The 14,184-nt window shown below is 33.4% G+C and overlaps 1 protein-coding gene across 1 annotated transcript in view; it reads left to right on the top strand.

Moving 5' to 3' along the window:
• Positions 1-14,184, top strand: part of DNAH8 (dynein axonemal heavy chain 8) — a 115,159-nt gene that overhangs the window by 66,278 nt on the left and 34,697 nt on the right. Inside the window, exons 55-66 of the mRNA XM_066547881.1 lie at positions 1,156-1,278; positions 2,282-2,495; positions 3,046-3,155; positions 4,090-4,253; positions 6,264-6,456; positions 6,881-7,003; positions 8,563-8,693; positions 9,025-9,178; positions 9,615-9,779; positions 10,354-10,580; positions 10,970-11,088; positions 13,773-13,876. Coding sequence (XP_066403978.1) covers positions 1,156-1,278; positions 2,282-2,495; positions 3,046-3,155; positions 4,090-4,253; positions 6,264-6,456; positions 6,881-7,003; positions 8,563-8,693; positions 9,025-9,178; positions 9,615-9,779; positions 10,354-10,580; positions 10,970-11,088; positions 13,773-13,876 — 1,827 coding nt within the window. The remainder of the gene's footprint in view (positions 1-1,155; positions 1,279-2,281; positions 2,496-3,045; positions 3,156-4,089; positions 4,254-6,263; positions 6,457-6,880; positions 7,004-8,562; positions 8,694-9,024; positions 9,179-9,614; positions 9,780-10,353; positions 10,581-10,969; positions 11,089-13,772; positions 13,877-14,184) is intronic.

The following is a 14,184-nucleotide window of genomic DNA, read 5'->3' as shown; positions in this document are numbered from 1 at the left end:
TTCATGCATGCAAGGCTTGTTGAACAGTCAGTGTCTCTGTCCCAGTGTCCTTTACCAAGCATATTATGGGTCCTTAGGACATTCTTGGAAACAAATCCCAGGCTTGCTCGTCTCTGGTACAGAGAATGTGTGAGAGGACCTTGGTGTGTGTTGTCTCTGCTGCAGCACCTCAGAAGAGGGGCTCCCTTAGCAGTGAGTCAGCTCAAGACATGATTCACTCTGCTGGTTTCCAATGGAGAGATGTAGCAGAAAAGCAGGTGAAATGCTTCTAAACACTTGAAAGAGTTACACTAATTTTTTTTTTTTTTTAATTTTGAGTCACCATTCTGAGGCTATTTGAAAGGTTGTGTGATTTTGGATGCATTAGACATGCTACAAAGTTCTTGATTTCTTATGTAATCACTTACCAGTTTCTCTTTTACACCTTAATCACATATTCTCTGTATGCCTGTATCTTAAAATACTCATCAATATCCTGTTGTAAAAATGGGGCAAAAATCTTGGACAAAAGATGTGTGTATTTTCTGTTTCAAAAATACTTTTAATACTTTTATCTTTATGACAGCACATGCTACATTACTCATATAGGGTGACATTTGTGCTTTCATGGAGAAAACATTACTTGTCTAAGGAAAACATCTGGTACCATCTTGTAAGGTGTTTTTTTATGTCATTGTTTATGTATCTTTAGAAATACTGCAGAGCTGTAGAACTTTGAAGAAACATTTCAGCTATATATCATTTTTACTTGTCTATTGCATCCTCTTTCTTGCCACCAAAATATTAAAAATTTTGCATTATATCCCTCACAAGACACTTGGAAAATCATAATTAAAGGAATCTAAATTGCCTCTGTGCCCTGCAGTTGTATTGCAAATATTAAACAAGTTATATTAGTTATTAGAATGATAATGCTGATAATGAAATGATAATTTCTAAGTTTGGAAACTTTTTAAAAAGCTCTGATAGCCAGAGGTGGGTTGCAGGACTGGAGTTGGTTGCCTTAGGAACTGGTTTCCTTAATAGTAAAATTAAAGATGAAACTGCTAGCAAAATGACAGAATCATTGGCTGAGTGCTGTTGCAGGTTTTTCAACGATTTCTTTTAAATATTGTTGCTTTAGATATAAAAAGAGAACTTTCTTTATCTTTTTAGAGGACAATAGAGAGTTATGTGGACAAACGTGTTGGAAGCACTTATGGACCTCCTGGGGGCAGAAAGATGACTATTTTTATTGATGATATCAATATGCCATTTATCAATGAATGGGGAGATCAGGTAGACCTTTTAAATATTTACTACTTATTCTCAAATTTTTGTGGTTTTTTATGCGGATTTCTTATACATATATATATAGTGGACTTCCTAAATTTTTTAATTAACTGTCAATTATTGGAAGTGCTTTATAATTTTGGTACACTGACGCACACAAAAAAAAAGAGAGAAAATTATATTTATTGATGAAATATGTAATATAATGATGCTATATTTTACATAATATCCACTTCCTTATTTTTTTAAGACTAAACAAAAATCAGCACTGTACTAAAGTAGCATATTATCAATTTCAAGATTGACAATAATCTGAGAGGACTAATAAATAAAGCTCTGCCAAGAGAAAGGCCAATACCTTGGAGAGAGAAATAAAGGCTATGAAAAATTCAAGGCCTCCACTAAGTCTTGCATTATGGCCCCAACACATGGCTGAAATATTTTTGATGGAATAATGGTTTGTGATTGGTGACATGCTGCACATCATACTGGTTTTGGTGGGGTGTGTGAGCACATACATAAGGCTTGCTGAATATCATTGGAGAACTTGCTGTGGGCAAACTCTGGAGCTGTAGAGTGGAATGAAGAGTGAATAACCTTTCCAAAAGAAACATTAAAAAATCACTTATTTTGCTTTGAAGGAGGCCCAAGAATGAGTGGAAAAGCATAGCTGCAACATTTGTACCTGAATTTCCAGCAACAAATTAAGGAACAAAATTTTTTCTACTCCAGTTAATTTCATTAATTTTGTTTAGTTCAAAAGAATACAAACACAATTTCTTGATATTATATGCCAGTAGAGCTGTGAAAAAATTTTCCTGCCTCTTAAAATCACATAAACCAAGATTTTCCATATGTCTAAGGAAGGTAGTTCAATCTGTTTTTCGATTAAGGTAACAATATCTCACTATGGATTGGGAGAATTACAAAAAGAGGTTAAATTATCATGGTGTATTTTCTTCTTTTCTTGCATAAATTTCTAATTTGTACAACTCACATAAATTTCCAGATAACAAATGAAATTGTCCGTCAGATGATGGAAATGAGAGGAATGTACAGCTTGGATAAACCTGGAGACTTCCTTACAATTGTGGATGTACAAATAATAGCAGCAATGATACATCCTGGAGGAGGCCGTAACGATATTCCCCAGCGTTTAAAAAGACAATTTTCTGTATTCAATTGTACATTGCCATCCAATGCATCCATCGACAAAATTTTTGGTACTTTTTTTTTGTTTTAGTACAGTTTATTTCCCTTTGTAATGGATTTAAAATTTATAAAAGTATGCTTTCTTTCTCACTTTCATCATGCAAATTCAGAGTTCTTCCAGGAAAACAGCTGAAGCTGTGGTACAGCAAAAATAGTGCTGTGGAAGAGAAATTAATTCCTTAAAATTCTTGTCTTTCTAATTTTGGACAAACAAATATTAAGAAAGTAATGACATTTCCTGGAAGACTATAAGCACTGCTATTTCTGTGTAGGTTAACATTCCAACTCTGAACTGTCTGGAATGCACTCTGTTGCTAAATTTCTCAATTCTGGTAACTCTGTCAATACAGGATATGGCAGAAACCCAGCACTTACTGCCCAATTTTTCTATACCAATTCAGAAAAGCCATAGACAACAGAGAAAAATAATTTCACCTGTAATTTTAAATTATGTTTTACCAAGTACTATTTTAAATAAGCACCTATTTGTCTTGTCCATGACCTACCTTATTATATCCTATAAGCTGAGATTAATTGTTTATTGTGTCTTGTATTTTTCAGGTATAATTGCCAATGGATACTTTCATCCCTGTAGAGAATTCAACCCTGAAGTATGTGGTATGGTGGAAAAATTGGTCTCAACAGGAAGAATATTGTGGCAGCGGACAAAGGTATAAATACAAGGAAAGTTTTATCTCTGAATAGAGTTGTTGTTGTTGAGGTGGTTACGACATAAAGTAGAGATTACAAGCAGTTTTAGTTGGCAATACTTTATTATTGAACACAGCTGAGTTTTATACACTTTCTAATTGTTTATGCTTCTTCTATCTTTACTATTAGTTACAATAAGTCAACATAATACTATTAGTGAGAAGTTATAGTAACTTCAACTAACTTTCTAAAAATGTTTTGTCTAGCTACAAAGTTCTCTTATCTTTCTTCTCTCAATCTTCTTAGTTACAACCTTAGAGAAAACTCCTTGTCAACTTCTTCTTACTTCTCAACTTCTTCTCGCTCCTTTAACTAACAAGCCTGCTGTTAACCCCTTCCACATAGAGTGACTATTAGTTTAGTTTAGGCAACTATTCCCTAAGATCATATCTATAAGAAAAACACAAACAAAAAAACAGACCACAGGAAAAGAAAATAAGAGATTAAAAAAAACCCCAGAGAATGGGCTACAATGTTTTCCAGATGAAATCTGGAAAATATCAGATTTCAGTATAGAAGACAGAATAGAAATACCAGTCCATTCATTCCTATGAGTTAATTCATGTTACCCAAAACTTTGATCTCCATAGCTAAGGGACAGGGAGTGAAATTCTTTGCAAATTATAATTTTTAATTTATAAACCCAGAGCAACAGATGAAAAAATTACATGTTGTATGTCTTGGTGTTCTACATTTAGTGATAGATTCTGCTTTTAAGGAATTAGATACTCTTGGTGACTTCTTATAAACAGTTTTCCCACACTATTATGTGTGAAAAGTAGTGTATTTTGTTATTTGCATGTTTTATATATGTTATTAATGATAAAGTTATAATTTTTATTGATTCTTTCTTGGTGTTAACTGATTTTGAATATTAACAATCTTTCTTTTTAGGCAAAGATGTTACCTACACCATCTAAATTCCACTATATCTTCAACCTTCGAGACCTTTCTAGAATTTGGCAAGGAATGTTAACTATAAAGGCAGAAGAATGCACAACCAGCAGTGTTATCCTAAAACTTTTTAAACATGAATGTACCAGGGTAATTGCTGACAGGTAAAATAATTATGGCATTTTATATTTTGTAGGTTTAGCCATGTACTTCATTTATGCTCATACATCTGTAAAACTGCTAAATGTTGTAAATCTTATTAGGCCAATATGAAAACTTTTATCTTATTTTACATACAGTCTGCATTGGTGTGTTATTCCAACAAATATCATGGTATATACTGATATATTAACCCAGTATCTGAATGGAAAACATCAAAATATCTAGGTATTGTATCTTTTAACCTACTTTTTTCCCCCCTTTGGCTGCACTCAGATGATTGCACTGTAGAAAAGAGAACTTTATGGTGTCCTAAATTTATACACATAGGTTAATTTAAAATTGCTTTCCTCTCCTCACAGAAAAAAAACAGGATTGCATGCTTATGACTAAAAATTGGCCCATTTCCTACAAATCTCTTTCAAAATATTCATAAAACAGATCTAACTATGACCTGTATGTCTTGGAGACCACAAGACATTTTTCTGTTCATTGTGCTTCAATTTCTTGTGAAATTCTAGATGTAGCACTAAAGCTGCTGCTAAAAGCCTGACATATACCCTCTACTACTGTGAGTAGTTATAATTATTTCTCTGTGATCAGAGAAGTCCGTCCACTACAAAATATTAGCAGTGCTGATATTTCTGTCTGATATTTCTCACTCTCTTTACTGTCAAATATTATACAAACATACATATTTGATAAAATTTATGTCTGTAAATTTTTATGTGCAACAGAGTGCTGTTGAAATGAGACAGGGAAAATATTTAATTTTATTTTAAGCTAGGATCCACCCTACTAAGGCAGAAGCATCATACAGAATTATACAGTGTACTATTTTCTGCTTTAAATTAGGGAGCAGTATCATTGGTATTTATTGATATGTTAATACATGTTTTTAATTTGTTGTGGTAAATTTAAAAATGCATAGAAGACGTATTTGTACAGATATATTAGAAAGAGGGAGACAGAGAGCATAGTCATGCATTCCCTGTTTCCATGCTGCTTTTAAATTTCCTAGTGATTAATATTTTAATGTCATTACAAAAGACCTCTAGCAATAGTGATGTAATGCATACCTAGGCTATCTCTACAACAGTTCTTCAATTTAGCTTGTCTTATTTGAAAACTCACAGCGCTGGGCTTCTTCACATTTTTTCTACTTTCCTCTCAGTATCACTGAAAAGAAAAAGAAGTAAATATATGGAAACTATTTTTTATGTACTTTGACATTGACAGTTGGAATTAGTTTTTTCTGTGGATGAGGTGGATCTTGTCTCTTGCATTTGCCAGTCACTCCTAAGTAGTATTTTTTGTTGCTTCACCGGTAATCATAAGCAGAGTAGCCAAAGGTCTGATCTGTATTAAAATCAGATTGAATCTTTTAAGGGAAGCAGATAAAGCTGTTTACACAATGAAATGTAGTCACTAGTATATGTTTCTGGACTTTAATTAGTCCCCTCTACCCCAATGTGTATTCCTCTGCTAATTATGGGTTTTTGTGTAAGACGTGTTGAGAATGGAGTCAGGATGTAGTGGCATATACTACCTTCCTTTCAGTATTCCTTGTCTAATTGCAGTTCCATAGGCAGTGTTGTGATACCAGAAATGATGCTGTTCTACTGTAGGTTGAAAGATGAAAGATTCACTTAGCCGTGGTTATTTGGGAAAGCATTCACCCTTTTTCTGCCTTTTTTATCTGAAAAATTACATAGTCTGTTGTTGTCTCATTCTTGGTCAAACTTGGAAAATCAAATTATCTTGTTTTATATTTCATGTCACTGACTATTACACTTTATAGTATGGCAGCATTTGATTTTTTGAATGTTGCCTAATCCTTTTCTGTGACCACTGTGTAGTATGTATTGTCTAATACATATTTTTCTTTAAAATGTTACAAGTTTTGGGGTTTTTTTGTTGTTGTTTTAGGGTTTTTTCTTAGTACTTAGATACCTGTTTTCTCTCTATATAACTAGAAATATTATTTTTAATTTGTACTAATTTATGGTTTTCAGGTTTAATACACCCGAAGACACAGCTTGGTTTGAACAAACTATTGATAAAACAATTGAGGAATATGTGGAGGCAGATTTAAGTCAAGTTCTCAAAAGTGAACCGTATTTTGTAGATTTTTTACGAGATGAGCCTGAACCAACTGGTGAAGAACCAGAAGACGTTGAGCTTCAAGCACCAAAAGTTTATGAGGAGGTATTTCATTTTACAAATCAAATACTAGGCACCAAAGTTTTCCTTTAATTTTTAAGTGTGTTATATTGCTGAACTCATACAATACAGTTTTGTTAAATAGCTATGAAAATTTTTGTGAAAATATATCCAGATTTTTCTAGTTAGCATGCAACAAATCATTTTAGTGATGTTAGATTTAATAATGACATACAAATGTGATCTATCTTTTCCTGTTCTTGTTGCTTCTTTTTTTCTTCCACCATTAGCAAAAAATTTCTGCGTAAACACAACTGCAATAATTATGGTGAATTAGCAAGATAATATCATTACACATGGCCAAAACATAAAACTGAAGTTTGTGTAGAAATATCAAGGGAGTTTTAAAATTCTGAAATGCTCTACAAGTGTTGCTACAGATTTTTTTCTTTTTCTTTTTTGTCCCCAGATTCCAAGCTATGAATTCCTTTGTAACAAATTGCGGCAATATCAGTCCCAATACAATGAAAATATTCGAGGGTCCTTTCTTGATCTGGTGTTTTTCAAGGATGCAATGACACATCTTATTAAGGTTTGGTATTGCTACTTTTTTATTTAACTGTTGTAACAGTGTTTATTTGGACAAGTTATTCTTAGAGTGCACATTGTGAAAAGCTATTCTTATCCCCAAACTACTTTGCCATCTTTGCATGGTCGTTTTTGAGAACTAGGAAAGAGCTACAGTCATTTTACCTGTTTGCATGTTTTATAATAAATTCCTTATTTAAATATCTGTTTAAACTTATATATATTCGGACAGATGAAAATTTTCCTCAATAGGAAATGTGAGACCATAAATAAAGACAATTATACTGTCTATATAAAATTATTTTTAACCATTTAGAATTCAGAGAACATTTCAAATGTATCTGTGCCTGACAGGGGACAAAAACAACCTGAGGTAGAATCTGACTGGATGAAAGGAAATATAAACTGGGGCTGCAATAGAATCAGTGTGTAGGGTAGAGATTAGGGTAGTGTGTAGGTGTCAACTAACAATCATTTGTTGTCCTAATCAGAAAGGAATGTATAAGAAAAGAATTCATCTGAAATCAAAATCTGATTCATGGGGGTTAAATAAAGGCAACGTATAAGTGTCTCAGCTTTAAGAGTTATCTCAGGAATTGCTTTGACTGGATTGCTGAAAGACACAAAAAAGTTGCAGTGAAACAAAAACAGAAGAAGGGGTTTTGTTTGTCTCTAGTTCACCTCAAATGAAGTAAATGTTTGTTTGCTTTGCATTTAAGCAGGAGTAAATAAATTTCTTTTAAAATACGGTTCACATGATGCAAAAGGTGCATTTCAGAAGACCTTGAATCCTTGATATGCAATCAGTGACAGCAGGGCTCCTTTCTACCTAAGGTGACAATAAATCTAGTCACCTACATAATTTCATATTTAGACTTTAATATATATATCTGGAAAGCCTCATAAGGAAGTGTGCAGTAAGCTAAAATATTATAAAAGATAAAAATGAATATATTTCAAAGACTTGATGTAGATGCCAATCTTTTGAATTTTGTGCATAATTTACATATGAACAAAAATATAATGTAGAATCTTAATAGTGCACTAATATATCATAAACCCAAAGAATATGTGTCAAAAAGCAATAGAATAGAAAATTTGTAATTCAACTTTTGTCTCTGGAGACTTGGTAAAAAAACTATCACAAAAGAAATGTTGAAAGTTGATAGACTAGAAAGTAACATTAAAGTGTAGTTTATTCGTGTTAAGTCTTTCAGACTACTAAAATTAGGAAATTAGTATCTTTGTTCTAGCTTTTTATTGATATTTTTTAACGCATTCAGGATGACGTCTTCAAAATAAACTGGAGCTCAAAATGTTCCCTTTCATGTGTTTATGATGATAACAATCCCATATTCTTATATGCAGCTTCTTCATTAGCCACACAAAATTCCCAAAGAATTTACAAGCGTTCTTTTGAGGAAAAATTTTCTGCAAGTATCCTTTTAATAATTTTTGCATTGTATTATAGCAAATTAGGCATAAAGCATAATAGATTTTTTAATTTTCCTAACTAATGTTCAACTTTATTACTGATATTTTTCTTTATTATCTCCTCTATAGATTTCCCGAATTATTCGGACAGCCTATGGAAATGCTTTACTTGTTGGAGTCGGTGGATCCGGAAAACAAAGTCTTTCAAAGTTAGCCTCCTTCATTGCTGGCTATAAAATATTTCAGATAACTTTAACCAGGTAAGAAATGCAAGAAATATATAAATCAGGTTTATGGTATTGCTTTGTCTTTACTTGGCTACAGATTTTTCTATTTTTTTTCTTTCTTCTTTAATATCAATTTTGACACCATTGAAAAAATATTGAAAACAATACACTCTTATCTGGTCTGTATACAACACTGGATTTATTTTGACTTGAAAGAGGTAGACTGTGTGTTAGCTATTCCTGCACCAAAATATCTGTGTTTACAAAGTATGTTTGCAATGTCATTTATAAAATACTATAATCCAAAAAGAGCAGTATTCTGCATTGTTTTGAACTAACAGATAATGTTCCTTATCTCTCTTAGATCCTATAATGTAACCAATCTGGCAGAAGATTTAAAAGTATTATATAGGACAGCTGGACAGGAAGGACAAGGTATCACCTTCATTTTCACTGATAATGAGATAAAAGAGGAATCATTTTTGGAATATGTAAATAATCTGCTGTCTTCAGGAGAGGTAAGGGTCTCAGCCTGACAGCCAATGTGCTCTAGAGACAGGGTACTGTAGAATTTGTTCTCACTTCTTTATTTGTCTTGGTAATACATTGTAGAGTAATAATAATTAAAATATTTCAACTTTTTAAGTAAGGAGTGCTCTGGATATGTAGTTTCTTTATTTCAGTATAAGCCAGGAGAATATAAAAGGGCTGTGGTTAGTATTTCAGTAGTCTTTTATTAAATGATGATTCGGTTGCCACTCAAATTCTATACTCTTCTGGAGTTGGACTTCTTAGATTTCAATGGAGTTTCATAAGTCTAAACTTGTGTTTTTTAGTCTAAACTGTGTATATGCAGAGAGAGAGAGAGATACAGATATTAACAGGCAAATATTTATAAATTCTGTAATAATGACATCCATGCAATTAATTATCAATTTCTTACTTTGTAAAAAGATTTCTAATTTATTTGCTCGGGATGAATTGGATGAAATCACCCAATCCTTAGTACCTGTGATGAAAAAAGAGCTGCCTCGGCATCCTCCTACCTTTGACAATCTTTATGAGTACTTCTTAAGTCGAGCAAAGAAGAACTTGCACGTTGTCCTCTGCTTCTCTCCAGTAAGTTTTTTCTATAAATCTGTTTTCCTTTCTTCCATTAGCAAACTTGCCTATGTGGTATAAGATAATTATTCAAGTTTTATTTTTTAAAGGAAGTTCAAGATGCATAAAAAGATTACTGAAGTCTTGTTGTAATTGCTGAGATAATAAAAGTAATAGTACAGCCATGAAAACTTAACAGCAAAATACTTAAAAACAAAATAATTTCTTACAAGTTAAAGTATTTTTTTCCTCTCACATATTCTTTCCTAATACACATCAGTGAATGTATTTTTGTGAAATTATGGCTTTTAACTGGAAAACAGTATTTTATTGGCAATTAAAATACATTATTTGATGCTTCAAAATATTAAAACAAAATATATTTGTAATGAACTTCTTTCTTCAAATTTCATGAATGTTGAATGTTAGAAATTTTGCAAAACTCTATTTGAGAAGAAAACAAATTCAAGGTGTTCTTAGCAGAAATTGATCAAGAAGAAAATAGACTATTTAGTTGTTTTTACTAATTAAACATTTTCATTGACCTTTGCTTAAGAATCATATTGCTAACAAACTGCGATTCTCTCTTCAGGTTGGTGAGAAGTTCCGTGCACGTTCTTTGAAATTTCCTGGTCTGATATCAGGGTGCACCATGGATTGGTTCAGTCGATGGCCCAGGGAAGCTCTTATAGCTGTGTCCAACTATTTTCTGTCAGAATTTAATATGGTTTGCCCTCCACCAGTTAAAACAGAAGTAGTACAAACCATGGGTCTCTTCCATGATATAGTATCAGAAAGCTGTGAGAATTATTTCCAAAGGTAATATTTTCCATTAATGCAATAATTAATCTCAAAAATGTTGCTACTGAAAGTGTTTTTTGAACTCGTGTTCTATGTATCAATAAAGGTATTTTAAGGGTAATAAAAAATAAATCTGCTATGCTATTATATCCTCAGGCCATGAAAAAGAATTGCTATTACCTTGCAAATTCTTCATCTTCATTCCCACTATTCAACAGTCTTTAATATTGTCTATGTGGATAAAAAAAATGTAACTAAAAGTATAGGGGTTTGCATCATGAAGAAATCTGATTTTGAATGAATAGAGACTTGAGTTATGTAATTTTCTCTTTTTGTGGAAGTGATCAAATAGCTGTATATATCAAAAATACACATGAAGTTGATGTTGCCAATACGCTTTTGTTTAGGTATCGAAGACGAGCTTACGTAACACCTAAATCTTATCTCTCTTTCATCAATGGCTACAAAGAGGTTTACACTGAGAAGTTAAATAGTATTAATGAGCAGGCTGAGCGTATGCAAACTGGTAAGCAAATACATTCCATGTGTGATCTCAAATGATCTATGTTTTTAACATTAGACTTCTTTTTCAGTGATCACTTATAGGGAATCGCAGTCCAGAAGTGGTAGTATATGAGGACCTTTACCAGACACTCCCCCAGTCACAACCTCATAATGAGTCTCTTGTAAAAATACCTCAAAGAAGCTACCAGTCTAACCACTCAGCTCAGCATTGTATTGAACTTTAATATTTGTGTATCAGAATTTTTAATAGAAAGCAGAGCCTGAAAATGGGCAGAGGTAGCATCTGATTTACTGGTGTAGAGAGAGGTAATTGTAAACAGTTATTAACTTGTTTCTGGACTTGTCTATAGAAATTCTCACTATGCAATCTGTGTGCTTCACATGTGATCTATTTTGTATTTTTGCTGTAGAATAAGTAGTTGTTAATTGGGGTCATTTTATAGCTGTGGTTCTGAAATACAGAAAAGTATGGTTGAAATATTCTTCAGACAGATTTTGGATATCTGTTTGAAATGGCCTAATTTTTGGCATTAGTATTTAAAGGTTTCAGAACACCAGTTTTCTAGTCTTTTCAGTTTTCTCCAGTTTGCATCTAGACATGCTTTTGTAAATCTATAAAGTCAACTGAGCACCTTGGGAAACCTGGCCTTTATCAGAAAAGATATTGCATATCAATTCAATGGAATAAAGAATTCTACATGATAAGATTTTTCATACAAAGGTAAAGAATGTGGCACTTAACCAATGATTAGCTGGTACCCTTTATATGAAGAAAAGTCTAGACTAAAAATGCTAGATATTTTATTAATAAATTCTTTACTGAATTAGAGTGAACTGTAGAGGAGTAAGTGATCCTCATTATTTTCAAATTGTGTAAGTTTCACTCTATGGATCTGTTGCCAGTTCTTGAAAGCTGAATTTATCCTCAGTGTACTTTGAGATGGGGATAAAGTCTGAGAACCTTGAAGATTCAAAAGGCTGGGGTTGGTTTAGGTATTTTTGGTATTCTTTCTACAGTTTTTTAATTTCCAAAGTAATTCAGAAGTAGTAACATTGGCAACTTAAGCACTATCAATAAAATTTCATATGTAGATTTTCATAGCCTCTGACATGTTATTACAAGTTCCTTACATGTTCTGCTGAAAAAAATGATTGTGTACCAGTGAACATGTGAATGGATGTGGTCTACTGCAGCATCTTCATAATTTTGATGCATAGAAAACCATGTCTAATGAATGCCAGTTAGAAAATATTCTAATTATTTTCACTTGCACAGTTGGTACTGCTGTAATATTTCTTGCTGGAAGTATGCAGGGGACCTCAATAAGCTATAAAGGTTTCTCATTTATAATTGAATTCTTCAATTCTCTTTGATCTGCATATTCCTATTTTCTTTCCATCTTTCCTTCTTCACACTCTAGGCTTGTAGCAGGAAAAGGAAAAGTAAAGCATTAAAGGGTATCATTTTCCCTTTTGTGGCTTCTGGGTTGAAAGTGCTGGATTGGTGGTGTAACTAGATGATATTGAGGGTTTCTTCCCACCTAGGTGATTCTGTGGTTCTGTAGGATGGCAGCAACCTAATCAAAAGGCAGCTGTGTCAGAGCAAGGGCTATGCTGGGAGAGAACTCTTTTCTGTTTGAAATGGGGTAGCAGAAAATTGGAGAGCCATCACAGAGAAATATCACACATCCAGTGTGTAGCTGCAAGGGTGTGCTGACTCAAATCCTTAGGGAGAGAAGGCAATAAAGGGATTTACTTCCAGAAAAGTAGAAGAAAGTACAAAAAGTACAAGAAAGCTTGTAGGATTTAAAGATTCAGTGATAAGGAAGAAATAGGCTGGAGAGGCTTCAGCATGCAATGAGGAACTCAGGAATGGCCAGAATTTCTGTGCTTAAGTCTATGAGCAAGAGAGAAGAGAAAAAAAGAACCCATGAGTGCATGGGAAAGACTGAATATATAACTATACAGGGAGCAAGCACATCTCTTTCTGGATGCTCTCAGGCACATGGTGGGATTCTTGGAGTGTCCTGTGCAGGCTGGGAGTTGGACTAGATTATCCTGATAGATTCCTTCCAACTCAGCATATTCTGTGATTCCATGGTTCTATAAAAGGAGTGGTTTCTATAGCACACAGAAAAGCTAGGATGGGACTGGCCCTCAGCACATAGGTGCTTTTTCACCCTCTCTGTCACCAGGGACAAGAGAGGGTAAACTCAATATGCAGGAGCTGGAGATCATAATTTTGCTGTGATCTTTAGGTCCACTTTTGACTCCACTTCTTCCCAATTTTTTCTAGAAGGGACTCCATTAGAAGTCAATCATGGATCCTTTAGTAATTTCTTCATGTAATGACACAATGAAGCATTGTTCAGAAATTCTGATCGTCTCATGACTTTATGATGCAACATATACTTGACATAGTTCCTTTTTTGTCATTTTTGTTTTCTTTTGAAGAATTGATCGTATTTATCATAATTTTCTGCCTTGCAAAATTACTTATATCTATGAAAAGTGAACAGTAGGCACAATCATGGTAGTATGTCTGCTTACACCCACTTTCTCTCCTTTACATAAAATTGAATGAGAACACAAGGTACAACCTATGCGAGATCATGCCTAGATTGTGTAATCTAACTAGGAAAAAAAAAGTTGCTATATTTCTGAATTTTATCCTTTACTTAATAGGTCTGTCCAAGCTGATGGAGGCCAGTGAATCTGTTGCTCAGCTCTCTAAGGACTTGGCTATTAAGGAGAAGGAGCTGGCTGTGACATCTGCTAAGGCAGATAAAGTGAGTGAGCGTTAAATAACGCAAGAATATACAGCGGGTAAAATGCTATTGCAGAATTTTATCGTAATTTGCAAGAATTTTCCTCATCTAAAATGAGGTTTTACTCTCTCTGTAGCGTTGATTTATATATATATAGCTTCTGAAAGTGAGGGGCTTTTAAACTGCAGCAGAGGTTGAGTGCTTTTCTTGTCCTTCTCCCATTTCTTACCCACTCAGATAAGCATCAGATTTCGTTTTTTCCATTTTTTTTTGTCCTAATTGACATAATAAATTTGGGATTTATGTGCACTTACTAGCAGAGAAAAAGT

Source organism: Molothrus aeneus, chromosome 3 (genome assembly GCF_037042795.1).
Source record: "Molothrus aeneus isolate 106 chromosome 3, BPBGC_Maene_1.0, whole genome shotgun sequence".
Classification (NCBI taxonomy): Eukaryota; Metazoa; Chordata; class Aves; order Passeriformes; family Icteridae; genus Molothrus; species Molothrus aeneus.
Note: the sequence above shows the minus strand (reverse complement) of the source record. Positions and strands in the feature narration are given on the sequence as shown.